Source organism: Bradysia coprophila, unplaced genomic scaffold, assembly GCF_014529535.1.
Source record: "Bradysia coprophila strain Holo2 unplaced genomic scaffold, BU_Bcop_v1 contig_350, whole genome shotgun sequence".
Taxonomy (NCBI): domain Eukaryota; kingdom Metazoa; phylum Arthropoda; class Insecta; order Diptera; family Sciaridae; genus Bradysia; species Bradysia coprophila.
This window is the reverse complement of record NW_023503608.1, coordinates 12,473,718-12,501,109: the sequence shown is the minus strand read 5'-3', so window position 1 is coordinate 12,501,109 and position 27,392 is coordinate 12,473,718. Positions and strand designations below refer to the sequence as shown.

At 36.7% G+C, this 27,392-nt stretch overlaps 5 protein-coding genes across 8 annotated transcripts; 2 read left to right on the top strand and 3 right to left on the bottom strand.

Annotated features, from left to right (window-relative positions):
• Positions 1–1,370: 1,370 nt before the first annotated feature.
• LOC119081149 (28S ribosomal protein S17, mitochondrial) lies at positions 1,371–2,147 on the top strand. The gene is made up of 3 exons (XM_037189897.1): positions 1,371–1,580; positions 1,651–1,723; positions 1,809–2,147. The coding sequence occupies exons 1-3, from the start codon at positions 1,461–1,463 to the stop codon at positions 2,093–2,095; spliced, it is 480 nt and encodes a 159-aa protein (XP_037045792.1). The 5' UTR covers positions 1,371–1,460; the 3' UTR covers positions 2,096–2,147.
• Positions 2,125–5,030, bottom strand: LOC119081148 (RNA polymerase II subunit A C-terminal domain phosphatase). The gene is made up of 8 exons (XM_037189896.1): positions 4,788–5,030; positions 4,633–4,726; positions 3,945–4,563; positions 3,485–3,879; positions 3,223–3,418; positions 2,964–3,134; positions 2,655–2,870; positions 2,125–2,593 (listed from the first exon to the last, which is right to left on the bottom strand). Exons 1-8 carry the CDS (start codon positions 5,000–5,002, stop codon positions 2,217–2,219), a joined length of 2,283 nt encoding a protein of 760 aa, XP_037045791.1. The 5' UTR covers positions 5,003–5,030; the 3' UTR covers positions 2,125–2,216.
• A 2,145-nt stretch (positions 5,031–7,175) lies between these two features.
• LOC119079872 (adenylate kinase) lies at positions 7,176–8,561 on the bottom strand. The gene is made up of 3 exons (XM_037187952.1): positions 8,278–8,561; positions 7,889–8,125; positions 7,176–7,823 (listed from the first exon to the last, which is right to left on the bottom strand). The coding sequence occupies exons 1-3, from the start codon at positions 8,380–8,382 to the stop codon at positions 7,434–7,436; spliced, it is 732 nt and encodes a 243-aa protein (XP_037043847.1). The 5' UTR covers positions 8,383–8,561; the 3' UTR covers positions 7,176–7,433.
• A 709-nt stretch (positions 8,562–9,270) lies between these two features.
• Positions 9,271–10,018, top strand: LOC119079960 (60S ribosomal protein L29). 2 transcript variants are annotated; one of them, XM_037188073.1, is made up of 4 exons: positions 9,271–9,335; positions 9,579–9,644; positions 9,716–9,780; positions 9,856–10,018. In XM_037188073.1, exons 2-4 carry the CDS (start codon positions 9,608–9,610, stop codon positions 9,982–9,984), a joined length of 231 nt encoding a protein of 76 aa, XP_037043968.1. In that variant the 5' UTR covers positions 9,271–9,335; positions 9,579–9,607; the 3' UTR covers positions 9,985–10,018. The 2 variants fall into 2 exon arrangements, with proteins under 2 accessions (XP_037043968.1, XP_037043967.1); XM_037188072.1 differs by having other exon boundaries at positions 9,313–9,386.
• Positions 10,019–15,159: 5,141 nt separating this feature from the next.
• LOC119080655 (rab GTPase-activating protein 1-like) lies at positions 15,160–24,553 on the bottom strand. Of its 3 annotated transcripts, XM_037189071.1 has the most exons (11): positions 24,416–24,545; positions 24,232–24,345; positions 23,788–24,069; positions 18,897–19,091; positions 18,645–18,834; positions 18,380–18,579; positions 17,028–18,313; positions 16,860–16,965; positions 16,649–16,801; positions 16,113–16,573; positions 15,160–16,055 (listed from the first exon to the last, which is right to left on the bottom strand). In XM_037189071.1, exons 3-11 carry the CDS (start codon positions 24,008–24,010, stop codon positions 15,543–15,545), a joined length of 3,327 nt encoding a protein of 1,108 aa, XP_037044966.1. In that variant the 5' UTR covers positions 24,011–24,069; positions 24,232–24,345; positions 24,416–24,545; the 3' UTR covers positions 15,160–15,542. The 3 variants fall into 3 exon arrangements, with proteins under 3 accessions (XP_037044966.1, XP_037044965.1, XP_037044967.1); XM_037189070.1 differs by lacking the exon at positions 24,232–24,345 and having other exon boundaries at positions 24,416–24,553; XM_037189072.1 differs by lacking the exons at positions 23,788–24,069; positions 24,232–24,345; positions 24,416–24,545 and adding an exon at positions 20,552–20,666 and having other exon boundaries at positions 15,173–16,055.
• Positions 24,554–27,392: the final 2,839 nt, after the last annotated feature.

The following is a 27,392-nucleotide window of genomic DNA, read 5'->3' as shown; positions in this document are numbered from 1 at the left end:
TCCATACACAAAATGTGTCAAAATGAGAATTATTGTGAATGACGCGGCGCGAGATTCCTAGCAACCGTTTACATGTGTTATATATGGGCGTATGACTTATAAGTGAGATGTGTCAAGTTGCGCAAACTCACTAATAGACAGTTTTGCGCAAACTACTTATAACTAATAAGTCAACTTATAAATCCGAATTTATAAGTTATAAGTCAGGTGGCTTATAAGTCTTAAGTTATAAGTCAACCAACCGTAAAGTAAAAGTTATAAATTCATAAGTTTATAGGTCAAAAGTATGAAAGTCGAAAGTTATAGAGATGAAAAGATGGTGTTGGTGGATCATATAAAGCGATTAAAGGAACCAACCTAATGTGACGTCAATAATCCCAAAAATATAGATTATAGAAGTCAACCCACAAAATCATGTAACATCCATCAAAATCTTGAAGTTCGTGGGCTGACAAGAGTTAGGAATAGTCAAAATTGTCAACAAAATCATAAATAAAATCGATGAATTTTCAACGAGTATCAATTACAGCGACACATCAAATTTTAACTATTGTGAATGTATTGTTTTTAATAGTTCACCTGAAATTTCGTAGGGAGTAGGAGCAGTGAGTGAAGAGTGTGTGCAATGTGTACACTGTACATTGTTCTTTTAAAGCGAAATGAAAGATTTCCCAGTAATGAGTATTACTGCAAGAAAATATTTGGCTTTCCGGCAGAAAGAAACAACTGATGAACGAAACTTTGCAGACGCTGCAATCATTCTAAGTCTAGATGACAGTTGACAGGACTATCTTTAGGAGATCTTTTCTTTCTACATATAAACAAGAGTAGACTTGCCTTTGTAATGAATTTTTACGGTGAAAAAAATTAAAGTAAACGTTCAAAACTTTACAATTCGGCCAATTTCTGTACACATAGTTTGCGGGCTGGGCCAGTGCCCATGGGCATTTGACTTGCGGGCATTGGGGTTTTTTTTCTCAAATGATGGGCATAGCGGGCATGTGGGCACAAAAATTTGCTATGCCCACTCATCTCTACCTCCAATACTAGCTAATAAACAAATATCAAAATTTAATGTCTGCGGTTTTCGATTATTGGGGCCAAGGGCTATATGAGCATATTGGCATATAAAACATCGCCAAAAATAGCTCCGACGGAGCCTAGTCCACTTTCAGAAAAATCTCTCCGAAAGATTTGCAAAGTAATAGATAAGATCAAATTCACCAAATATAGATATCTTATCCAAGGTAAATTGTAAGGGCCCATATATCTACCTTGATCTTATCTTCAGTGCTGTCATTTTGAAAATAGCCCACGCTAAGCTCCTCTCACTTCAACATAAAATTGATATGCCGCAGATGCAAATGTCAAAAATAATATCGAAAAGCGAGGTTATTGTGGAATTGTAGTCCTTCTCGGAGTATTTTTCAAAACGAAGAAGTTTACAAACTATATTTTCAATGGCACATAGAGCGAAAAAAGCCCTGACAATCTTACTCGGACAATGCGTACCATCAGTTAAATCGCAGGCATCCAAAATTAGAATTAGAAAAATGGAATTGGATGAGAATTTGCTGATGGTAACCGAACTATTCCACATTCACTAACAACATTTGTTATTTTTAAATCAATTTGTTTACCCAAATTTAGTACTTCAAGCAAGACAAATTTGTATACGCCCACGATCCAAATAAACTTTGCAAATCCGGCGATATTGTGCTAGGTAATTGATAAAATATGAACTACGTTATTGGTCATTCTGCGTAAAGTCTACACCCGGCTGATTAACTATTTTTTTAATGTTTCAGTGAAAGAACTACCTGAACGATTAACGAAACAGATAACGCATTCCATCGAGAAAATCGTGTTCAAATTTGGAGATATTCAAGATCCAATAACCGGTAAAAATGTTGTTGTCAACCAATATCGCGAACAAATGGATGCAGCTAGTGAAGCGTACGGAAAGTCAGAGTCTGGTTTCGATTATGACAAAGCACCGCCCAGAGGTAGATTAGAAGGAATTCGAGACTTTACTCATCAGGAAACGTACATTAAGTGGAACGAAGATGGCAAGGATCAACCATTCGCTGTATAGAAAACAAAACGGACACACTTATAGCGTAATAAATTAGAGTTTTTGTAATTCACGATTTTTTCTCTTGTTCTGCGGTAAAAAATTGTGTTTCGCTCATCGGTACATGTCAATCATGTCATTATTATTCTAAGCCGAGAAATTCTCTTTCAAGAGCCGAGCCCATGCTCACCCATTCGCCGTCGTCGTCATCAATTGGATCTTGACTGCCCTGACTGTAATCGGAACCCATGTCGAGGTCGGACGGCAAATCACCACCACGTCGAAATCTTGCACTTGGGGTTTCATCCGGATCGTCCGGCTTTTCTTCTGCATTGTCTTCGCTGCTCGTACTACTACTACTGCTGCCATTCAAATCGACATTTCGTTTCGATTTTTCCGATGTTTTGCTAGAGCTGCTCGCTTCTTTATCGAGACAAAACAGTTTCGCTTCTTGTACATGCTCCCTTTCATCCTCCTTTTTGCGTTTCTTTTTTAACACTTTGTCGATGGGCGGATTTTCTGCGAAAAAACCCATTTTATGAAGCTAAATTGGCGGTAAATGGCACAAAGTTTAATTCACCTATATCGACGTGTTCATTATCGTCTGATGACGAGTCCGATTCATCAAAAAATTGATCATACTCTTGGTCCATCGCTGCCAAATCAGCTTTAGAAAAGCTTAACAACGGATTGATGGTGTCGAGAAATCGGGGTTCTTCTTCTTCGCTCTTTTCCATCGAACTTGCATTTCCGTCATGCAAACGTGAATTGATCTCGTTGTAGTTGACCGCATGCTCTGTGGAAAAAAGAAATCGTTTCACGTAAGTTTACGACGATTTTTTGTAAGACCTCGTCACAGTTTTGGAGAGGAATTTTCTTTATTCTGCACCTGGACTGTGACAATGGGCAGGCGGTTGTCTCATTTTACTGGGCTTTGACGGGTCCAATGGAAACAGTTTTTCTTCTACACATTCCCATCGCTCTGCACATGACCACAACCAGTCTGGTGTAACAATTTTAATATCCGGACGTTTGCGGGCTGCATTGGCTTTGAATGTTCCTATGTCGTGGAATTACAAATTGGATTTTAGTTAGAGATGTGCATGCTTTCGGGCCGAATATTAGATTCCAAAATGTAAAATAATAACCGGCAGTTGCTGCTACTAAATGAGTTGTATCACTTGTTAATTGCTGACGTACGTTGGCACCCAAACCTTTGGCAATCAGGTAGGCGCGACTTTGTTCCAACTTTAAATGGTTCGGCACCAAGCCAGAAAATACGAGAGTTTTGCCGATTAAAACTTCGCTGCGAATCTTTGGTATCAAAATCTTAAGGTCAGGAATCTATGTACGGAATACGTCTAGTGTAAATAATTGAAATTGCTTCAAAAGACTATGCACCGTTGTTACCTTTTGATGCTCCTCGTAATACTCATAAAAACGCGCGTGAATCGTTTTCAAAATCGATTCCAAATGTAATAAATAATCGTCGCTGTCTTCCACATCGATTAGATTGTCTTCGCTGGCCGAGCCGGCACTTTTGCTCGGTTTATCACTTAGAGGTGTCTCGGTTTTTCCATCTGAAGCGTCGGGTTTCACTTCCGTTGAGGTATCGTCCGGTGTCGAAGCTCTTATCGTATCAGTCGAATTTTCGGGTGATTCCGATTCGTCTTTTTCGTCTTTGGCGACACTTTCTTCAGAGTTTGACTCACTTTCATCTACCTTTGCCGTACGTTCTACATCAGTCTTATCGTCAATATCATCTGTTGTTGGCTGTTCTTTCGTAGGTGATGTCGCGGAAAGATCTACAGAAATTATACAGAAAATTCAACGTTTCTTCATCACTGTCATGCATCCAATTCGAACAAACCTTTAAAATCGACACCCTTGCCATCCAGCTCATGTTTGTCCATACCCGGCGGTGCGTTGATATCGCCAGTATGTTGGAAGAAATGATACGGCTTGACTTGAATTAGATTCGATGCCATATTCCACACGTCTTCTCTGTCATCGATAATGCAAACCATTGAATCGCCGCACGGAAACAGTGCTCTCAGATTGTCGGTTTTACTCGTAGCATTGAAACATTCATCACGTGACAGTATTCGATGCGAGAAGTACTTTTTATCTTCGTCCAAGAACTGGGCAATCATGTGGGCATAGTTTCTAGCGCCGAAGGTACAAATATGTAGTTCAAAGAACGGCGCCATATTACTCAGAAAATCGGATGTTCCCGGCCTTAAACGCGTATGGTACCAAGGACTATGTGGTCCGTACAATTGAAAGTGGTAAACACCTCTGAGATTGTTCGGAATGTTATCGTTGGTGGTGTGAATGAGCGTTTGATCCAAATCAACCAGTAGGACGAGTTTTTTCTCCTCCAGTAATCGCGCTGTATCGGCCTTGCCGAGCTTTTGCGCTAATTTTTGAGTGACTTTCAATTCAGGCACTGAATGTATCATTGGCACCGATGCCTCGGATGTGTTACCCTGTTGATGTTATTGTTTCAAATGGTAAATAGTTAGCGGTTCTCGATTTCATCAATGTTATTTACTCACATTGTCATCTTGACGTAGATCAGCCCCACAATCGGCACACATGTCTTTGATAACAGTGGTATGTACACACGCCGACAGTTCCATCAATGGATCCCTAAGCGATTAGCCGTGAATTAATATCCCGCTCTTTGCCGCGCTTATACTGATAAACATACCCCTTTTGAACAACATCGCCAGCTTTCTGTAGCCGCTTTTTGACAACGCCACATGTTGTGGCTTTTAAACGCTTTATTTCTTTATCATCGCCATCAGCTAGCTGGTACAGAAGGATCACTTGATTGTTTGTCACCTGGAAACCTTCCCGCACTTTCCATTTACTGATCTTTATGCAATTATCTTGAGGAGCGCAAACAGTTGTATCAGCAGACATTTTTAATAATAAATCACTGAACTGACTTTATTGTTGCGGATTTGACACGATTGACAGCATCAATTTTTTGTGTAATGCGTGTATGACGGCAGCTCAGCAGCTTAAATTTGTTGGCTTTACTACTCACACTAAATCGTTCGTATATTTAAACGAAATAGTTATTTATGCGACCGATTGATAAATGCTGAGATGTGTAGTGTACATTGTCAAACGGGCCGCAGACCGAGTGTCACAACGGTTTTCTGAATGCAGGCTACGAAATTTTACTTTTCGATTCGAGAAAATAACTATTTGAAACTCACTTTACAAACAATTTTGGTTTTTACAATTTACGATCAAACTGGATATAATTTTTACATTAGGGGTAAACCATTTCTCCCATATATTTTATGTCAAAAGTCTACAAAATCGCCATTCTCACGAATTTTACGAACCATAATGGTTTACCCATATTGTAATCACCGGTATTGGTTGTGTAAGTTGTTGAGAGCCTAATTTTTTCGTTAGTATTTAGTCAAGTTTCAGGAAACAGTGCATATTGATGTTATGCTTATTACGAACATATAAAGCTTCATTGCATACAATGATGGATTCTGATGAGGATTTATACATGTCAGAAGCAATATATAAGCCATACGACAGGCCTTTCAGTAGACATTTTATCCTGGTATAAACAAACGTTTTTCGTATCGAACATACTTACTTACTTACAAAAGTGATCAGTCCAGGGATCAGTCGACAGCTGCCAAATAGAGTACTATTTTGTATGAAATGGTTTTTTACGATGTTTTACAGTTGTCACATCTGAGTTGTGTGACACGACACACTGTCAAATTTCAGTACCCTATTTAGAGTACCACTCATGTTTGAAGTGCGTTGATACAGAATAGGTTTCGAACCAAGATAATATGAAAGACTTATATGCACATTATGCTCTCAGCCTATAACTTCTTAAATCAATCACTTGATGTAATCGTGGGTCGAGAATTTACATCCCAATATTTATTTCAATAATTCACAGAAGGCTATCGCCTTAATATAGGTATTATAGGTATTATCAACCAGCGCATTCCTACATTCAAATTTTTGTTCAGTTGGAAGATTTCAAACTCTAATCTGCGATTCTTGTTTCCCAAATATTTGTTCACTTCGGTTAGTTGTGGTGCATTCAATACGAGATAAAGATGAATGCCACCCTTATTGTCCTCTTTCTCACATAGCCTTGCAGAAACTGGTAGTCATCTGTTCTTGATGACAATGAACCAAAAATAAACGATGAGCTGTGACAAATATCATGTTCTACTTTATTCAATCCACATGTGTTTCCAATATTACGACATTATTGGGTAACATCAATTGGATTGTAATCGTTGAAAATGTTGAAAACTTGTAAATTTTCTCACACTGTGAAGACGTATATTTGGACAGATGAAGTGATAGTAGATTACTTCATTGTTTGTTTATTATGCTAAGTAGCCCGAGTCGAAGGCAAGTGCTGCAATAATTTAAAACAAAGAACAAGGATACAAGTTACTTTGCTCATTGGAGAAGGCCCTGTAATAGTTATTTATGCAACTCAGCATAACAATATGCAAAATTTGCAAACTTTGGATGCCTTTGTGGCATAAAACGTTGTATGGATCTCGGTGCAAACTTCTTTATTAGGCTCACGATGTGTATCGTGTATTGTACAATTACACATCTAGAGCCTAATAAAGTACTTTGCACTCGATGTCATAAATAACTATTATGACATCGAGTGAGAAGTACTTTATTAGGCTCTAGATGTGTAATTATGACACGAGGCCGCACGCCGTGTAATAATACACATCGTGAGCCTAATAAAGTACTTTGCACTGAGATTCATACAACGTTTTATGAAACAGATGGATCTAAAGTTCGCAGTTTTCGAACATTATGATCTCGAGTTGCATAAAATGATAAAATGAGCTTTAACCATCACTTGGTTGTCCAATGAAGTAATGACTCATTTTACCCTACTATATCGCCATGTCTAAGTCTTAAATGTTTCGGTGCAAGTCAGTTTCTTATTTACAGGTCTTTGCACTTAAAGAAAAAGTGACGGATTGCAGAAACGAGGAACTTCAATAAATTGTGAATTTGAGCTTTGCCTGGGGTGTTTGATGTGGATCTTTTCAATAAAAATAGAAACCATTTTTGATTGTAAAATATATTTTCTGATTGCAACTATTTACCCTATCCATACACCTTTCCGGAACTTACTGGAAAAACTATACGTTCAAGTAAGTTGAGAATTTTACACTTTGCCGAACTTAATTCTCTGTATTCAACAAAAAAATCGAAGAAAAAAAAAACGTTTAAAGCAACGACAGTTCGTTTCATAGTGATAGTGCCATGATATTTTCTTATTGTATACGGTGAGTTGTCGACGATCAGAGTGCATCGATAGTTAATTAACACTTCGTTTCTGCTCGGATCGTTTCGATACGAAGATACTGTCAATGTTCGCAAACACATCCTTAGCACCTCGGGCTGCATCAATCTTGTAATGTAGTCCTTTCAGAGCATAGTAATCAGCCAATGGCTTGGTTTGTGTATGATATGCTTCGAGACGCTTCTTCAATGCGTCCACATTGTCGTCACTTCGACGAATCAATGGTTCACCGGTAATGTCATCTGTCATGGCAGTTTTCGGTGGATGGAATTCCTCATGATAAGAACGACCGCTTGCCACATGAATTAATCGACCTGTTATCCGCCGCACCAGTAAGCTATCGTCAATACCGAATTCGATTACAGCATCTAATGCGGTGTGTCGTTTATCGAGCAAGTCGTCTAACTATAAATGGAAGGACTTGTTTTTCATGCCAGAGGTATGAGAGTGGAAAGATAAAGTTACATTACCTTTTCGGCTTGTTTTACTGTGCGAGGAAAACCGTCCAGAAGGAATCCATTCTTACATTCAGGTTTGTCCAAATTACTGTCAATCATTTCAACAACCAACTCATCTGAAACTAGTTTCCCCTCGTCAATAACCTTCTTTAACTGAGCACCAAGTTTCGATCCGGTAGCAATTTCTGCGCGAAGCATGTCACCGGTTGATAAATGACAAACGCAAAATTTTTCTTTCAGCAAAGGTGCCTGTTGAGATAATCAGTGTGTGATGTAACGACGACTTTTTTTTCTTTATCAGTTTTTTTTGTACTGTTATTGACCATCAGCCCAGACCACTTTTTTATTGACGACACGTTCGTATTTAATTTATTTGCAAATTCTTCGCAACTCTAAGTTACCTGTGTTCCTTTTCCTGAACCAGGAGGTCCCAGGAGAACAGCGTTTATTCCGTTGGCCGGAGCCGGCTTTGGTTCTTCTTTGAATAGATTACTTAGGACTCCCATTTTTTTTTTATTCAATTGGTTTTCCCTCGAAAATGATGGTCCTGTAGTCGTTTAATGGTTATGTTGACGAAAAGGATGATAACAATAATTGTATGCGAAACAAAGTCGCAAAATCAACCAAAGTCCAACACAAGAATTTTCGATGAAAATTTACTGTTGACGTAAGTTGATTTTTTGGAGTTGGTTTCGTTAAGTTTTCTTTTTCGTTTTTTAGTGAAATTTTCGTTTTTATGTCCCATATAAGCAGATGAAGAACTCGATATAAATATAATGCTTTAGGCTGATCTTCTAAATTCAATAAAATAAATGTTTCAAAAAATCAGAACCTTGTTAGGCTTAAGTTCTCGAAGGTCTGTTCTACTTCTTTTTATTTTTAACCTTTTCCTTACGGCTCATTAAATCTGCTACTTCGGCTACTTCTTTTGTTTGATAAAAAATCTTTTAATTGATAGCTGAGCTTTACCATATGTTCTGTTGTATAGGATAACTGTACACAGGGTTATTGCTTACTTTTCGTCTAAGGCGATAATAGAAGATGAAGGACTTTATCAATCAGGATTATCAAAACGATCAAGACTACCAATGAACGTATTACAGAAGAATGTTCCTTTTGTATGAACAAAGGGATTTACAATTGACATCTGAACCTCGTTCAGGAACTAAAAATTCGATACCCAAAGTGAAGATTTTGACATATTTTATATGAAAGAAGTGTCAAAATCGTCACTAGTGAAATTTAACGAAGAGTTCCTGAACGAACTCCTGTTTAGGTAAGAGTCGTGGAGGCTGTGGAGGAATGATTTAAAATGAAAATTTAATTGATGAGAGGGCTCCCGTCTCTAAAATTAACAACTTTTTTCTATTGGGAAATTATTGACAGTCACTGAAAATAATCGAAATAATCTGAAGACGTTTCGTTCAGTTGAATGTCACTTTCTTCTTCCGGTATCCAGGTACGTAGATCGACACCAAAAAATTCTTTTTGAATTAAATTTGTGATCATCGTAAGTTTTACAAAGACATTTTCCAAAAGGTTTGAAATTCTTAGAGTTCAAAGCTGTTGGAATGAGCGTCAGATGAAATTTTTACGTTTCCTCCGTTGAATTGATCGGAATGATTTGTGTTTACCATTTCATCGGTTGATGTTAATGAACGATTTTTTACTAATTTAAATCTCTCTCTCTATGTGTGCATAGATATCGCATTAAATAGCAATTGATCTGCAATGGCCAAGTCAAAGAATCATACAAATCACAATCAAAGTGAGTTTGATCTTAACAGACAGTGTGAGTGACCAACATCGCTAACAATCCAATTTTCTTTTTGTTTTCAGACCGAAAAGCCCACCGAAATGGTATCAAGAAACCAATTCGCAAGCTACATGAATCTACCTTAGGCGTAAGTATTGCGTGCGATGCTCCGATTTTTCGGAATGTATCGGAATCGGCAATAAATCTCTGTTCTAAATTCCAGATGGATGCCAAATTCGTTCGCAACCAACGGTTCGCCCGTAAAGGAAATGTTGGTGTGGTGGAGGCACGCAAAAGACACGAAGAGAAGAAAAAGGAACGTGCCAGTCGCCCAAAGGCAATTAAATTGTAGATTTACAATACAAACGAATAAACGGTGAATTCAATGGATGTGTTTTGATTCATCGGGTTGAATGCAGTACCTACGAAATAATCGGGAAATTTGTTGGACCGAAATCAATTAGTGATGCGAGTACTAGTTAGTGTCCCATCGAAGTTTCGCTTTGTAAATGGCCTCTGAATAGTGTTGTTGACGATTCATGGCAAAGATGTCAGTGATTCTGAAGAAGAATGTAAAATCGAAGAAGTGTGAGCTACTTGATACACAGACGGTTCTGCATAAGTTAAGGGACGAATAAAGATCGCTTTTGGAAGTATAAGTCTTGATACTTGGAGACTGCAAGAGTCTATAACTAACGTTGTGTGATATGGACCTTACTTTACCTTTCCTTTGTAGCATTGCCGATTTCTTCAATCATTTCTCTAAATTGAATTTTGTTCCTTTAACGAAGTGTCTGAAAGCTTCTTACACGAAGTAAAAAACACTAAATTCCAAAAAGGAACAATCTCTAGTGGGGTCGAAGGAACAGTGATTTCACAAATTTCGTAACAGCAATCAAAAGTGGAGTCGATGAGACAGTAGCTATCAGGCACTTCGTCGAAGGAAAAATCTCTGTTTGGGGTCCTCGCGTGAATAACTTTCAAACTCTTTCTATTTCACGGGTATTCTACTTCAGACATCAGACATGATGAATGTGTAAATTTTGAGGTTTTAGAATACAAATTAGAAGGTGTGCAACTCGAAATTACAATTTTTTTACGCGACTCAGTTAATATCTATTTTATCACATCAGCGAAAACGAGACAACAACATAGACCTGAAGTGTAAATTTTGAATTAAACCTCTAGTTAAGTAATTTTGACATCCGAACACCGCGCGTATGTGATAATATATATTATCTGTTTAGAACGATAATCTCGAGCTTATCCCTCTTGGGAGTTTTTGTTTATGTCGATATATCTATTCTCGACAGATAAAATATGATATGCACCTATTGCGAGACTGTTATTTTGACGTGTAGGCATTATGGCCCACGCCTTCGGCTAGGGCAATAATGTCCTACACGTCAAAATGTCAATCTTGGCAACAGGTGCATAATATATATTATCTGTCTAGAACAGATATATCGAGATAAACAAAAACTCCCTAGAGGGATACGCTCGAGATTATCGTTCTAGACAGATAAAATCTATTACATAACTAGCGATAAAAATCAAGTCTAGTTTTCGTTTGTTTATTGACCTCGGCTACGCCTCGGATTAACACAATTCATACAAAAACTCTACTTTTCATCTGAACCCTTGTTATGTACAATACTGTTTCTTTTCGATCAATTTCCGTTTTTCATCGATGAATTCCTTTTTTTCTTGCGACCAATTTATCTTTTTAGCTTGCGATCATTCGTTTTCTGCAATCATTTTCAACGAATCCCGTTTTAAATTTCCCTTTTCAGAACTCTTTTAGTTGAGCATAAGAAAAACGCTTGTCTTTCGTGTAGCCTGAAAGAGATATGTTGCAGACCTGCTGAATTGAAACTAGGAAATCAGTTATTAGCAGTCGATATTTAGGTCACTTCCTTGATTTGTTTAGAAAATATGGTGATTACGCTCATTAAAATCTCTCAAGGTTGGGTTTCCGGTTCCCATACACAAACTACACGCATAATGATAGTCATTCAAAAATTGGCGCAAATTAGAACCAACCAGGAAAGGGCCTTCATCACTGGCATAGGACAATCGTCGAGTCTGTAACCTTATTTAATCTATGTACATTCGATAGACAAGAAAGTTCATTTACTTCATCTGTTCATCGGCAAGCCTCGACTTCTTCGTGACAAGTGTGTAATATATATTATATGTCTCTGTTCTGTGTGGTATGTCTAACATTATGCATCAGCTTGGAGAGGGAGTTTGGGTTTATCTTTGCATCAACACATAAAAAATGATACGATGCGCGCCTTCGACTTAGGATCACAATCACCAACTCGTCAAAATAAACATTTGGACACAGGTTCATAATATTTATAACTTTACTAGTGAGGTAATGTGGATATTCCCTCACTAGTGAAAACCTTTTCCCTCACTCGTAAAAAAATTTAAAAAATTACACTTCAGTTCTATGTTGTTGTTTTCGCTTATGTTATAAAATAGAGTACACACTTGTCACGAAGAAGTCGAGGCTTGCCATGTGTAATATATATTATATGTCTCTGTGTGGTCCTCGGAGAGGGAGTTTGGGTTCATCTTTGCAGCGCCTTCGGCTGAGGATCAAAATCACATACTCGTCAAAATAAACATTTCGCCACAGGTGCATATAATATTTACTACATGCTGAGGGCGTGCTTGAAACATGAAAAGTACGCAACGCAACACAAAATACACACAATGAAAAGTACGGTTTTCGACGCATGTACCGTGTAAAGAGAATGTGTGTGGACTTGCGTCAAGGCGCATCACTAACGTATCGCCCTGATCGCAGTAAAAAGAAAAATCTTTCTTTCTAAATAATTTTATAAAATGAAAATTCTTCACTGTCCTCAGTGATTGTACGAACTGCTGGTCGAGTTTGCAATTTTATTCATTTTGTGAAAGGAAACTGTATTCTGCGATCGAATTTTCTTATTCTTCCGATTAATGATGGTTTCTTGTTATCAATTCTCCTTTTTCTTGCGGTCATTTTAGAAATGTCAGCTTAACCGTTACAGACGGCAAGCATATGACCAGTATTATTATCGGGTCGTTTACTTCAATCGATCAAAGTGTTTTAAATCAGTTGCAACAAAGCACCTAGCAGGGTAATAGAAAAAAAAAATAGAGTAGTACTTTAATCGAAGTATGCGAATATTTCCATACCTTTTTTTTCATAATGTCATTGCAAAATTACCATTAGGGCTGCTGATGGTATTATTGGTATCAAAAAACTACTCTATTTGACGTGTAAAAACCTCTATTACCCTGCTAGGTGCTTTGGTTGCAATCAATTGATTTCAAATCTTGTACTTCAATTTTTTTAACATGAATTTTACTATAAAGAACCATTTTACTCAGAGCTTGTCATTATTTTTGTCGTCGTTATCGATAAGAGATGAATGTATTGAAATCCAATGTATGCACCAGTTTTCCAACTTTATCAGCTTGAAAAAAGATTATATCTCTACCATCGCCTTTCATAAATTCAAGCGTCAATACAGCGAGATTTCGTACATACACTCCGGGGCTTCGGTCGGGCGATCAGAAATGATATGGTCAGCAACAGATCTTTCAATACTATGAAATTCATTCCGGAGTATAAAGACAGCCCTGAAATTATCACAACGGTTCATGATTTTATCCATGGAGATCCTAGCAGGGCCTACTTTTTAGAAACTTTTAGAGAAAATCGAGAAATTCAAGAAACTTCGAGAAATTCAAGAAACTTCGAGAAATATTTCTTGAATTTCTCAAAGTTTCTTGATTTTCTCGAATTAGAGAAATTTCAAGAAATTCCAGAAAATTCAAGAAATTCGAGAAACTTCGAGAAATTCAAGAAATTTCAAGAAATTAATTTCTCGAGTTTCTTGAAGTTTCTCGAATTTCTCGAATTCGAGAAATTTTAAGAAATTCGAGAAAAATTGGAGAAATTTCGAGAAATTCAAGAAATTAGTTTCCAAAAAGTAGGCCCTGGATCCTAGTGTTAACAGTGCACCACAGTCAACAGGTTGAATGTAATTGAAGTTTCGGCCAAGTGAAGCTAAAAAATTGCATCTTATACAGGAACATGCGTATTTGCCCACAGTACACCATTCATTAAAGATAATTTTCAACCTCTTAAGTTCCTTCTAAAGCTACCTTACATCCAGGGCCTACTTTTTGGAAACTAATTTCTTAAATTTCTCGAAATTTCTCGAATTTTCTCGAATTTTCTCGAATTTCTTAAAATTTCTCGAATTCGAGAAATTCGAGAAACTTCAAGAAACTCGAGAAATTAGTTTCTTGAAATTTCTTGAATTTCTCGAAGTTTCTCGAATTTCTTGAATTTTCTGGAATTTCTTGAAATTTCTCTAATTCGAGAAAATCAAGAAACTTTGAGAAATTCAAGAAATATTTCTCGAAGTTTCTTGAATTTCTCGAAGATTCTTGAATTTCTCAAAGTTTCTTGATTTTCTCTAAAAATTTCTAAAAAGTAGGCCTGTTACATACCCCAAACGGCAACCCTTAAATCCAAAAATTTTAGGTGTCTCCCCTGACTGAAGGCTTTCATATTCAAGTAGAAGGTGGAGTAGCTAGTTAAGCGTTGGACTTGATAATGTTCCAGCACTGGTCAGTGACCAGCCACCGTACGGGTAAAGTGATAATTTACAAAACTTGACACTTTGCTCTTCCACAAAATTTCGTCTTCGGTTATGAACAGCCCATGTAACTTCCATCGATGACACAATGTATTGAGATTTAATTAAAAGATGTGCAACAGCCGCATACGTTTTTATGTTTTCTTTTTATGTTTAATTGTCTTTTAAGAACGTTATTACAATGGGTGATAATATTATAATGATTCGCATAAGACTGAATTTAATATAATATTGAAAATGTGAAAGTGCAAAATTCTATAAAAAAAAAGAAAATTTGAAATCAACATTTTTCATCTCATACGAATGAGCATTCCATTTTTTTTGCGGCAATACAAAACTAAAAATATTTATCTTACAACAGAGCTATGTCCGTCAATAGTTTATGGCATTAAATAGGTTCTGCTGACTAAATTTATATCATTATTAATCAGCTAATTCTAAACATTAATTTAAACAGGGTTTTTATGACGATTTTACATTTATATGTGGAGTTAGAGCATAAGAGTGGTAGTATATATGCATGCACACACGAAAATATTAAAAATATTTTTATTTTCATTTTTTTGTTACTTTATCATTTTCTCATATATTTCAGTTAGTCACGTGTTGACTGGACGTATTCTTTATAATATTTAGAGTGTTTCGATGGCATTCAACCAAGTCAATAACGACACGGCTCAATATTAGCTTGCGTCAATACCGCTTGTTTACATTGAGCCGTGTCTACTGAGTTATTGAGTTGGCTGCGTCTCCTCGAAACACTATCAGTGTTCGGTATTTTTTTTCCATTCACAATAATGTGCAAGACAAAGCACTTCCTTCCGTTCCATCCAATAAAACGTTATAACACAGCGATTCATATATAAAACGAAATTTCTTTTTTCAAAAGAACGTGAAACATTTCTATGAACTGATAGCACAAACTGAAATTGCTTTAAAACAGAAACATTGCTAATTATAATTGAATGTCTTCTATGCCGGACCGGCCAGTATATCACACATCTGATTTTCATCCCTTTCCCGCAGTCGAAACTTTGGTAGATGCCAAAGAACTTCTGAAATTACGACATGTAGTACAGAACAGTTTTCCGAAATTCAACTTTATTTCAACTAACAACGAAAATATTAACTTTCGTGGCCAAATTTAGTACCATTCTTGTCACAATAGAAAGTGACTTATAGTGTTCGTCAAACGCAAACTTTTAAGAAATTCCCATCACTATCCTCCGCAACAATATCCCATTTATTTCAAACTATTCCGAGCCTCCTTATGAATGGCCGAGTCATTTTTCCGAATATCTAAACTATTCCGATTCAAGCTCGACGTGTGAGACAACGGCGGTTTCCGTTTCGGCGATTCCGATTGAGCAAACACATTGTCGGCTGTCGGACCGATTGCATACGATTGAAAAGTGGGCGTATCGCGACGCGTTGTGACTTTCTCCTGAATGGAATTGATTGTCTTTGAGAGCCAAGGCTGCCAACTGCCTCGATTCGTCTGAATTTCGGTGAGGGTTGTGTTCAGTTGATGGTTTAGATCTTGGTTCTTGCATTCGGCTTCAACGTGCGCTAATTTCGTTTGGGCCAATTCGAGTTCTAGCTCTCGGACCCGTTGTAATGCCACATTTAGTGGATCCAGCGGACCGAGTGGAGCGTCCATATTTGGTTTATTGTTACCGGAAAGTTGATAGTGTTTATGAAGTGGTGAATCGGGCGATATGTTTGACGAGCATGTGAGACATTTGGAAATCGTTCGCTAGAAATGAATCGAAATGAGTTACTTGAATGCAATGGAAATGAAATTCAATCCTACCGTCATATCCTCCAACATCGTATTCAGTTTAGTGATTTGATCCTCTTGCCGTTGTATGATTTGTTTATAGTCCGTGATGATTCCCGCATTCTTTTTGTCGTCGATTTTGTTCTTTTCGAGAGCTTGATCCAGTTGACTCTGCAGCGTTGCCGCTTCTGCTTTCAATTTCTGCCTTTCTTCGACAAACTTCAGCTCGTACTGTTTGATTTCTTGCTCTTGTTTTTCGGCTAATTCTTTGTTGGCCACAAATTCCTCTTCGTACAACTTCAACTTCTTCATCTTCTTCTCACATGCACTTTTCAGCAGTTTTCGTGTCTGCCCCGCACTGCGGCATTTCTTCGGTAATGTTATGCGGAAATATTTTAATATTCCTTCGAAGTCCAACTGCCTGAGTTCGGCCTCACAAACGGACAACAGCGTTAGTGCCACTTGGAACAGGAAATTTATCCCATCCAAAAGAACTGTGAATTTTCGTTAAAACATTACAACCGAATCACAATATAAGCCTAACTGCTGGAAACAGCATCGCTACTTACATACATCCAGCGTGTGAAAAACGAAACACAGAGGGAAACGGGCAGTAAATACTGTGAGAAACCATTGACTGGCAAACATGTGAGTTTCAACGCCTGTTCTTTCGAAGTGCTCATACAATTTCGGCAGCTGGTCCTTGATCAGGCGATTCAATTCTGGAATGAGAACCACTTTTAGTCAAAATTCATAAGACTCAACAGTGCTTTCACGTACGGTACAACTTTAGATATAAATTTTCGAAACCATCCTTGTAGAGATCACGCAGCCCATAATCATACATCAGTGCGATTAGAACGCAGAACGCTTCTTCCTCTGGCATCTGAAATACAGAGTCAGTAAGCACAAGAGTGTCAATTCAGTACAAGCGAACACAAAATTTACATGCAGAAGTAAACTGGCAGCTATGAAGCTTAATCCCTGTGTGTAACCGAGTTCCGAATCGAAAACTGCGTAGGCTTTCGATACTTTAAAGAGAGCATCTTGTCCGGAGCCTCCAGTTTCCTTAAAAAATTTGTGGGCTGGGAACGTGCGATGAATATCTCGTTGGATGACTGTTTCGCATTTTGTGTCCTTTGTTAGCAGCACTCGGTAGCGATCAGTCATTTCCACCTTATTTTCGACGTTACTCAATTTTTGCCATATTTTTCCGCGCAATGCTTCCGGAACGCCTAATCGTACTAACTGGGCCAGATTTTTGGGTCTTTTCTCGCCATCCCATTCTTGTATTATTGGACCCCATTCGTCCAGCGTATCTTGAGAACAATCTTTTGACACCTCGCCGGTACCAGACAGCAACGGTTCGTCACCATCTGAACTGTAATCGGTTGGAGTGTCATCATCGATCGAAACGTTGCTGGTCGATCGTACCATGCGAGAAAAATGATTAATGCCAAGATTTTTCAGAATTGATCCTCCCTGTCCACTCGTCGATTCAATAATTTCTTCGGATGGATCAATTGAGTTGACCTCCCACGAACCACCACTGTCTTTCAGCTGCAGGTAAAATCTTGTCAACATTGTCTTTTTGCCAGCAAAAAAGTGATCCATCAGTCGCATTTCATTTTGTGGTTGAATGCTCACAGGCGTTTCGATAACAAATCTAACCGGTTCTTGAATACCTTTGATCACGAGGTCGACAGCTACAGTAAGGTACATTTTCTGAGATTCATAGTTCAGTTTTTCGAAATTTTTGTCATTCGCTTTCCATTCGGCTCGAATGGCGTATGGTTGCAGACATGGGTTGGTCGCCAGCTGTGTCTGTGGCGTATCATTTTTCACATATCCCATTGATACCATGTCAAGTAATCGCATATCGGCCTGCCGAACTAACTTTCCAGGGCTAAGTAAAACGCCGAAACAACGTTCGATGTACAGTGGCGGCAATTTGTTCGATTGCGTTTGTTTAACTGTAATGGAAACCTGCTTGTCTGTGTTGCATCTCAATCGGAATGATGATCTATCCCGTGGCGCTGATGTGAATGCATTTTTCGTGACCTTTTCTCTGATTTCGAGCGACACAATGAATTCGTATTCAGCTGATTGCAATGGATTGCCAGTAATGTCTGAGGTAATGGATGCCATCATGATTGGTGCACTATTATCGACTGTGGAATTGATGCTGCCAGTTAGACTTTGCGGTACACGTTGGAATGCTTTAGCAAAACAGGCTATGAGAAGAGTTAAAAGTGAAAGTCAAAGAATTGAATTTTATTTCCGACATGAAATGCTCATACCGCTGACTTGTGTAACAGCTTCCGGAATGTTGCACTTGAAAACATGACATTGGAAAATCGCAGACTCTTGCGAATCGCCATGAGACCATGTGAAAGCGAAACAAGCTTGATCGGCCGAATTCACTGATCCACGAGCGTAAAACAGAATCCGTTGAATTTCGTAATGAGCAATCACTGCGTTGGTATTTTGATCGTGCAGCCTGTGCGTGAAGAGCCATTAGTAAAACATTTGCACCTTTGTTCAAAGTAAAAATTTCACTCTTACACTACTAAACCCTCGGAACAAGACGGCACCGAGACGGATACTTTTAATCCAACGGAATTGGCGTCAGAGATGCTATTCAATTCAGACATATTTCGATGAATTTCGACTTCAGATTTCGGAGCGTTGATGGTTGCCGCACCCAGATAAGTTATACCGGAAAAGATTGTGCAGTCCTGATCTATATCCGACACTGCGACGATTAGTAATGTTAGTTCTTACTTCTAATGTCACGATTGGAGACTGAAAACTTACTTTCTTCTTCCGTATCGCTACGTTCTGGTTTCATGTCATCTTGTTTCTCAGCCGTTGGACTCAAGTCGATGCAATCGTAAAACACCGATTGACCGACTTTATTCATTTCTGATGTTGGTATATTGTTCGGATGTAAAAAATCCTGGTTCGAATGGTCTCGATTAGAAGTTGATGCGATGATAGCGTTTGAATTGCCTGAAAGTGTATGGAGAATTATGTGAAACAATAAAATCAATGAAACTCATTCAATATGATTCAATGAAATTCTATTGATGGTCTTCACAAGCGTCCCATGATAATATTGTAATTTCATGTTAATAACGAACAATAACGCATGTTATGCTCAACAGCTGAGCGATATCCCTTAGCGATAAAACTTATAATATCACACAACCACTAAACAGACAGACTATATCAATATAATTTGGTGACTTTCAAAGGTTTCCTCAATAACATACATCACTCGAGGACGTTTTACTGTATTCGTAATCAATTATATCGAATATATTTCTATACGTAATGAGAGCACCGAATTGGGATTCGGGGTATCGGTGTTAATGGCAGACTGAACATTTTATTGCAGCGATAATGGAGTCAGCAATGGAAGGCAAAATTGTTTCTTAAAAGATTTAAGACATTTCAGTTGATCAATGCTCTATGTGAACCAAGGAAATTATATACTGATAGAAGGTGGATATCGAACGGTAGTCCGGTTTGTCTGTTTTGGCTATCCACATTTTTAAAATTATAGCGCGACCTTCATACATTCTTAATCAGAGTGTGCTCAAATTTGAAAAATGTGGATAACCAAAACAGACAGACCGGACTACCATTGCCGATTTATCTCGCCTAATGTCAAAAATCTCACGAGGTGTTGATCTCGCATTTCTTGTTCGATATCCACCTTCTATCAGTATATAAATTCATTGATTTAGAACATGGTGCAGCTTAAAATTTCATAGTTTTTTAGAACTGGACAACAGTTTTCGGTCCACTAAAATAGATAGATTCGAGGTGGAGATGAGGTTGACCAGATCTCGTGTGTGATAAAATATCAGCATACAATATGTGGTATTTGCTTTATGCAATTCGTGGCGGAATGACCTATTTCCATGCAACACATAAAACATGAAATTTTTATCTTGAACCAGTGAGAGAGAGAGAGAGAGAATTTTTAACTTGCACTTATTTCTTGGGCGAAATAATCTATCTAATTAAAACAGCAGAAAAAGTTAGAAAAGAGATCATTTTCGCCAATGAACTGAATAAACAAAGAAAATCAAAATTCCACACGTTATATTTTCATCATACTTTAAAAGCAAAACATTGGTTCTCCCGAAAGTAGTAGAACCGTACGTCACAAGTTACGCATCTGAATGGAGCGTGTAACGTTTTATTTCAATTTAATATTGATGTCATGCTGATGTTGATTTAATTAAGATACAAAATCCGTGGTCGATGACTAACAACAGAGCAATTGTCCATTAATATGAAAAATAGACACGGAAAAATCTCAATACACCGAAAAACTTGTCACGTAAGCGTTGTGAACGATGGCAGTTGTTAGTTTTCCGATTGAACAACGCGTAAGGTTGAATACTTATTTAATCACAATTCTGTATTACATTAACTTATCGTTGAATTAAACTCAATACTTTGTGTTACAGCGAATGTATTCCGATAAATTCACATTGTGTTTTCTATTAAAACATCCACAGAGTACACATAATAGGATGTTTCACAATTCCAACTGCTCGTTGTTCACTTTTATACACATCGAATTCAAAATAATAAAATTTTTATAAATATCAATTAATATATTTCATCCGACGTGTCGTCGTCGGCGTTATTATATTACAATAAACTAAAAAGAAGTCTGTGAAACAGACTGTACGTACACTAGCCGCATCTGTTTTCATTTACACTGAGCTCTTCACATTGAAGTTTTTTTTTAAATTTCATTTTTCAAAAATAACGTCATCATCGAAACCGATAAGCTTTTGGCTATCAACGAATGAGAGTAATAAGAACGAGTTGTGTATTTTACATAAAATTAACAACAATTAATAGCACTGCTGAGTTATTTGGCTCTGTAAAACAAACACAATTATTGTTGTGATTTTCGTAGTGTTTTCGTTTTCATTGAAGTTCAATAAACTTTGTATTTTGATTATTAGTTTCGCATTCAAGTATAAAATGGATATGGTAGAGGAATGTCAATGCAGCAATCAAAGAGTAAGAAGGCGATGACAATTATTATCAGCGAAAATTAAATAGAGGATTATTTGTTACTCACTAGTGCAATTGCTTGACTTATTTTCTATATATTTTTTGGATTACTGAAATAGTTTCATTCTTGTTTATGGAACAGAAATGTTTAATATTTTCTAAATATCCCGTAATTTACATTAGAAACTAAGCGAAAATTTAAACAAAAGAATTCTTTTATTAAAATTTGTCGCTAAGTTTCCTTTACAGTCAGAGGCAGTGAAATTTCAGCATGAATTTGCTTCAGCTGTTTTTCAGCTGATCCACACAAAAAAAACTATCAAAACTGTTTATGGGTAATTCCAGCTAATTTGACTTTTCGAAATATTTTCACCAAATGAAAACCGATTTTTTTTTGCTGAAAGCTATTGACAAGACGCGTAGTTTGACATCAATATGAGGTCATTGGCATAACGTCTCGGGGAGATATGACCAAAAAGTGATTGTTTGTATTCGACTTTCCAAGATATTCTCAATAAATCTCAAATGATTTCTGTAAACTTGTTTCCCTGTAGAAACGAACGCTATAATTGCTCCAAATGACACGAAATTAATTTTCTTTTTGAAGATTTTTGGTTCATTCTGCTTCGAAGTAAGGTGATATCACCTCGACCCAAACGTTGCCAAAATTACATTTTTTCATATAAAAACTGAAGATCGGTGTCATTCGAAAGCTACAGCATATGACTTCACGAGAAAAATAACTTTGGCTCGATCAGGTTAGTTGGGGGAATGAAGTAGGTGAAATCAGCCTAAGTGGTGATAAGTGGCATCCTCTTTTGACTCGTCGAGGCTATCTCGAAAAAAAAAATTTTAACGGTTTTGAGCCAAAGCAACATTTTCTGTGGGGCAACAACCACCCATTTCTTAAAAAAAAAAAAAAAATCTGGCTATTAATGACTACCGGAAAATATCACTTTTATAGACATATCTCCAACAAATTTTGGGCTACCAACCTCATATTGGGCTTAAACTGCGCGTCTTGACCATAGCTATCAGGAAAAAAACGTTTACCGAAATCAGTTTACATTTGGTGAAAATATTTCGAAAAGTCACAAACGTGTAATGCAACTAACTGCCGACTTCTTCGATCACACAAGTCGCACTTCGCAGGCTAAAAATTCCAATTCTTGTTGGCATGAAAGCACTGGGTCTCCTGAGTATTAGAAAATTTATAGACTGATTTGTTACCGCAAAACATAGCCAACACTTTATGCTTCAGAAATGACGAAGTTTGTAACACAACTAACCCTGGAGTTTTGACTATATGTGTGGATCAGCTGAAATTTCACTGGCTCTGACTGTATGCAAATTACGGCAGAACTAATATGTGGTACATAGTGCATGTATACAACATGAGAAGAATCGTTATTTGAGTGAAAGATGATGAGTGAATGAGATACTTTATTAGGACAGTCGACATTGTATTGATAGATAACCTGGTAGCCCAGATACTCTCAATGTAGTCGAATAAAATCAGGAAATATTTCGCAATTTTGCTGCTGACAATCAGTGAACTAAGAGTTGTCTTTTCAAAGTTGAAAATTTGGTTTTTTTTGGGTATTTTACTAGTCGTTTCGTAAGAATACCTCAGGCTACTATGATATGATGAATTAATAAAAACGGCCACGGCGCCGCGGCTACTGAAATTGAAAAGAAACGGAAGACACATTTCAAATTTGGGTGTGTACATGTAGCAACAGCTGGTTTGCTTTCATCTGGTGTAAAAAAGATCGCGCTTCCTCATCCAGTCCATTTAATCATATGTGATTTAGTCCATTCGTACATTTAGTCCAAAAAGTGTGACCCCTCTCGGGGATGGATGGGATTAAGTACTGAAAACTCAGTTGGCAATGCTTCGCAATTTATGACACTTAGTCTTAAATGGTAAGTCACAATGCGAGTTACAACTTCTTTTTTTACTTCACTCTGTCCTGTTACTGGCATGCCAATTGCCGATTGTAAATATAATTTAAAAAATTTGAAAATTTTAAACAAATGTTTTTTAAATGCCTGAGCAGTTTAACCAATGCATCGCCGTACCCATACTCAGATACGTCCTCTGCATATTTAAATCTAAAATGGAAAACTTTATGTTGATTTGATAGAAATTCGTTCTCAATGCGAACTTCGCATGTTAATTAGATTTAGGTAAATAAAATGCAAATTTCGTTCGTTCGATACAATGCCATTTTCCCATTGCATTACAACTTTCAAACAAGGTAAAGGATGTTTGTCTTTGTACTTAACAGAAAATTGTTGACTTTTATCGTCGATATTGGGCGTGTTTTCCGAATCATCGGTCAGATTTCTCACTATCTCACTGCAGTGCAAAATTTGCATTCGAATGATGTTAAAACAAACACAAATTGGATACTAACTGATAAGAAATAATTGACTTTTCAGTTGTATATTGTAATTTGCTTCAGCTGAAAATCTAATATGTAATGTCCATATCCTCTCAACCAACAGCCACAATATAAAATTGTTAGACTATAAATCTTACGAAACATGACTGAGTCATTACAGCTAAGTAAAGTGTCTGAATGAGTATGACTAATGAAATTATCACGAGGAAACGGTCATTCAATAGTTCCAATTTAGCCACAATATCTTAACCCACCTCTTGGAGCAATGGTTGCCTGATCCAATTCGTGAATTACTTCATGCATATTCTTCTCCAAGTCAGTGAAATCGCCATCATTTGCAATATTCAGCGTCGGTGATCTGCCTGGCTTCATGCAATCTGGTGCTTCCGGAACGATTTCGTATTCGCCACTGGTTGTCACCGAATCTGACGATTTGATACTGAGATTATCTTCCATAATGGTTGAATGGTCGGACATAATGGATGCTGGTTCGATAACGATACAAGATGCAATATAGCCTTGTGCTTAAATCATTCCTAAAAAGCAAACGAAAAATATTGTTTAGCTTCTGATGCGTCATATATGAAAAGTGAGGTGGGGGTGAGAATTAGGCCGAAAATGAATCTCTTTTGGGATGGTGCAACAACAATATTTACTGGCAAAAACGTTTTAAAAGTTGTCGACACACTTCGAACTACCTATAACATCCTACGGTAATGAGAAACACGTCCAAGGGCAATCACAACTCAAATACATAAAAAAACGAAATAGAAAAAACAATAGAGACTGACTGGTCTTGTAGACAACAATGGCTGGAATCATAAAATAAAAATCGAAAAACTATCAACTAATTCCAGACACCCGACTATATAACTGGCTTACCTTTGATGTTTTCTTTGTTAGAAGATTGTGTCATCAATTTTGGCATTCATTTAAAATTAAGGAACAACAAATTAGACTTTTCATACATTTTCAGAATGTAAAACACCAAAGAAATTTTTATTTTCAAAACTGTCAAAGGAAACGAGTTGCCAGATGTAGGTAAAACTGTTGTTGCAGTTTATGGGTAAAGTAGGTAATTTCTTCATGGCGGTAAAATCAAAAAATGTTATGTATCAAAGGCAGGGGGTGTACTTATTCCTTTTGGAAACGACTAGTTCTAGAAAAGGTTAAATTTTCAGCTTTACAATCAACGACCCTAATCGGCTTACTGGACCATTCCATGTCCGATTTTCTGAACTAGTTATTTAAAACGTTTTCTGCAAAAAGCTGCGAAAAGTTAACTTTTTAAATGCAAATACACAGATCTTTCAATTTATTCCACTCGTATTTTTATTCAATTACTATGATCAGAGAAACCCTTTTCAAGTAAGCATTCACTGCTGTGAATATGCATCGAACAATTTCGTTTTGTGTCAGTTCTGCATTAATTTTGTGCGTTGTTTCTTTGCCGTGTGTTTCTAAATTGTTGATTTTGATCATCCAATAATGGGGCGATTGTGTAATGGAATAATCAAAATCAACAGTTCTGCAGTACACACAAATTCGTTGATAATTTTGATAATTTTCTTCAAATAATTTAGTTAAATAGTTGTGGTTGGATGTGAAACGTGGGCAATTCAAGCTTCCAGTTATATCAAAATTCATAAATTTCTCTTTTTATCGATTTTATTGGTTTCTGTCTGTAACCAAGGTAAGTATTGTGAAGAGGAAATGCCATTATAACCGAATCAGATGTGCGGTGGCATGAAAGTTCGATGCAAACGTCATCTCATCCCTGCGAAAATATTTTTGTGAAATACAAGTGCATCGTAGTCTACCATTTTAAAAAAAAGATGTCATTGGCATCGAACTTATGTGCTAGGCCGCTGAATGACATTACCTCCTCACTATATTTACCTTGCCTCTAACCACAAGCTACCTTCTGTCACTACAGTTTTTAACATTCAAAATTATCGACTTATTAAATATAAATTTCTTATTTCTCTTATTTCTCCAACTTCTCTCATTTCTCCATAATATATGGAGTAAGCATGAAGTAAGTATATGAAGTAAGCAAAATAAGAGTAAAAGAAATTTATAATAAGTCGATACATTTAAATGTTCAAAACTGTAGCGATGAAAAGTAACTTCTTCATTTTGTCGCCTCAAACGAGGACTCATTTCAGCTGATATACCTGCCAGACTTGAACCACTTGGCTTAGCCAGAGATGATGTAAAGAGAGTGGATGGAATGTCATTAAGATTTTTTTTTTATATTTGGACGTAAAAGATTCTTTTCTAATCAAATAACGCCTCCAGCGAAACAGTGAAAAAATACCTATCATACGTCACACAAATCATACACGCTGAGAAAGTTCACTTTTCACAGTTCAGTTGCAGAAAGGTGCATTAACACAGGATTTTCTATAGAGTTCATGCTGTAAGTGCAGTCGAAATTCAAAATCTTTCTCGCGCTAGTCTTTCTAACGCAGCGTCATTTTCATACAAGGAAGCATGAAATAGTATTTTTCCTGACACATGCTAAGAGGCATTTTTAGCGAACGAGAGGTTTCCAGCAAGAGCCGGAGTCGACGAATGAGCGACGAAGTCGCGATATTTCAACACTAGACAAAAAAAATGTATTTTTCTGTTCACTTTTTCATTGACTCGTTCACTTGGAATTCAAATTATAGGCACTACAGCGTGAATTTCATAGGTTTTTTTTAAAGACTTTAATGAACTTTATTTTCCGATTTTGGTTTTTCCAATATTAGAGGATTTATGCAATTTTTAGCGATTTGATAAAAAAGATAGTACCGTCAATACAGAGTTCACGGGCATAGTCACTCAGAAATGATTAGTTAGTGAGTTTGGTTTTATTTTATCAATGTGAGGGCACAGTTTTTTAGTGTTCAGCTTATTGCTTATATCTATAGCTTTTCAAACTATGAATGTTCGTTAAAATTGAAGGGTGTTGGGAGGTATACAACATTCAGTCAGGAGAAATGGTTAATCATTTGTAATCGACAGCAACGAAAGAAATAAGCCGTGACCCACGGTAAATGTGGTTTTATATAAAAAAGTGGGTGCATAGCGTATTTGTCAATTTGGATCAGGTACCACGGCTTCGGCTCGGTATTTAACTTCCAAATAGTAAAAATCAACAATTGGATAGAGGTGTAGAGGGACGGGAGAATAATAAATAAAACCTGCAACAGATCCTTTGCTTTGTTTAACTATTGATCTGCACACTAGAGAATAGCGTTAAATTTCTGTGGTCAGAAGAAGTAATCCAATCTGCGACAATATTATAAAATGGTAGGCAGAGATCAACTGGAACTGTCGAAATGAAATGACAAATTTTTTTATATAAATTTACACATTTGTTTTTCATCTTTATTTTTTTTCTTTAACTCAAAATACAATTAAATTATCTTACGAATATACAAACTAAAGAAACTCAAATGTACAATTATTGTAAACTTAGCGCGATTTAAATTTTCATTCTTCTTCCTCCTCTTCCGAAAGCAAGAACTCTACATAAATTTTAAAAATTTATACAACTTTTTTGTTTTTAAAATACAAATACTTAAACAATACGAACTTAAAATTAATCATAAAAAAAAGATTATTTACACGAAATATGCAATTGAAATAATAATTTGATGAATAACTAAAAATTAGTTAAATTTATTTTTAAAAAAATCTAAAATTTGTTAATTAGAAATTAAAATAAAACAAAAAATAAATCGAAAATTTTTACATCAAATACGAAAATTCTTACACATTTTCAATATAGTTTTTAATTTAATTTAAATATTTTCTGTTTTCTGTTCTTTTCTTCTTTTTTTTCTCGGTTTTAATTTCAAACAATTTG

What these genes read in the sequence shown, in the direction of transcription:
- LOC119081149 (XM_037189897.1), top strand. Translation starts at nt 1,461, where the DNA reads ATGGCACATAGAGCGAAAAAAGCCCTGACAATCTTACTCGGACAATGC. An exon ending in TGGATGAGAATTTGCTGATG is followed by an intron (nt 1,581 to 1,650) that starts GTAACCGAACTA and finishes ACCCAAATTTAG; the next exon opens with TACTTCAAGCAAGACAAATT. An exon ending in ATCCGGCGATATTGTGCTAG is followed by an intron (nt 1,724 to 1,808) that starts GTAATTGATAAA and finishes TTAATGTTTCAG; the next exon opens with TGAAAGAACTACCTGAACGA.
- LOC119081148 (XM_037189896.1), bottom strand. Translation starts at nt 5,002, where the DNA reads ATGTCTGCTGATACAACTGTTTGCGCTCCTCAAGATAATTGCATAAAG. An exon ending in ATCTACGTCAAGATGACAAT is followed by an intron (nt 4,564 to 4,632) that starts GTGAGTAAATAA and finishes TAACATCAACAG; the next exon opens with GGTAACACATCCGAGGCATC. An exon ending in TAATGAACACGTCGATATAG is followed by an intron (nt 2,594 to 2,654) that starts GTGAATTAAACT and finishes GTTTTTTCGCAG; the next exon opens with AAAATCCGCCCATCGACAAA.
- LOC119079872 (XM_037187952.1), bottom strand. Translation starts at nt 8,382, where the DNA reads ATGGGAGTCCTAAGTAATCTATTCAAAGAAGAACCAAAGCCGGCTCCG. An exon ending in GTTCAGGAAAAGGAACACAG is followed by an intron (nt 8,126 to 8,277) that starts GTAACTTAGAGT and finishes TTATCTCAACAG; the next exon opens with GCACCTTTGCTGAAAGAAAA. An exon ending in CAGTAAAACAAGCCGAAAAG is followed by an intron (nt 7,824 to 7,888) that starts GTAATGTAACTT and finishes TTCCATTTATAG; the next exon opens with TTAGACGACTTGCTCGATAA.
- LOC119079960 (XM_037188073.1), top strand. Translation starts at nt 9,608, where the DNA reads ATGGCCAAGTCAAAGAATCATACAAATCACAATCAAA. An exon ending in TCATACAAATCACAATCAAA is followed by an intron (nt 9,645 to 9,715) that starts GTGAGTTTGATC and finishes TTTTGTTTTCAG; the next exon opens with ACCGAAAAGCCCACCGAAAT. An exon ending in TACATGAATCTACCTTAGGC is followed by an intron (nt 9,781 to 9,855) that starts GTAAGTATTGCG and finishes TCTAAATTCCAG; the next exon opens with ATGGATGCCAAATTCGTTCG.
- LOC119080655 (XM_037189070.1), bottom strand. Translation starts at nt 24,010, where the DNA reads ATGTCCGACCATTCAACCATTATGGAAGATAATCTCAGTATCAAATCG. An exon ending in CTGCCAGTTTACTTCTGCAT is followed by an intron (nt 16,966 to 17,027) that starts GTAAATTTTGTG and finishes TCTGTATTTCAG; the next exon opens with ATGCCAGAGGAAGAAGCGTT. An exon ending in TTTTCACACGCTGGATGTAT is followed by an intron (nt 16,574 to 16,648) that starts GTAAGTAGCGAT and finishes GAAAATTCACAG; the next exon opens with TTCTTTTGGATGGGATAAAT.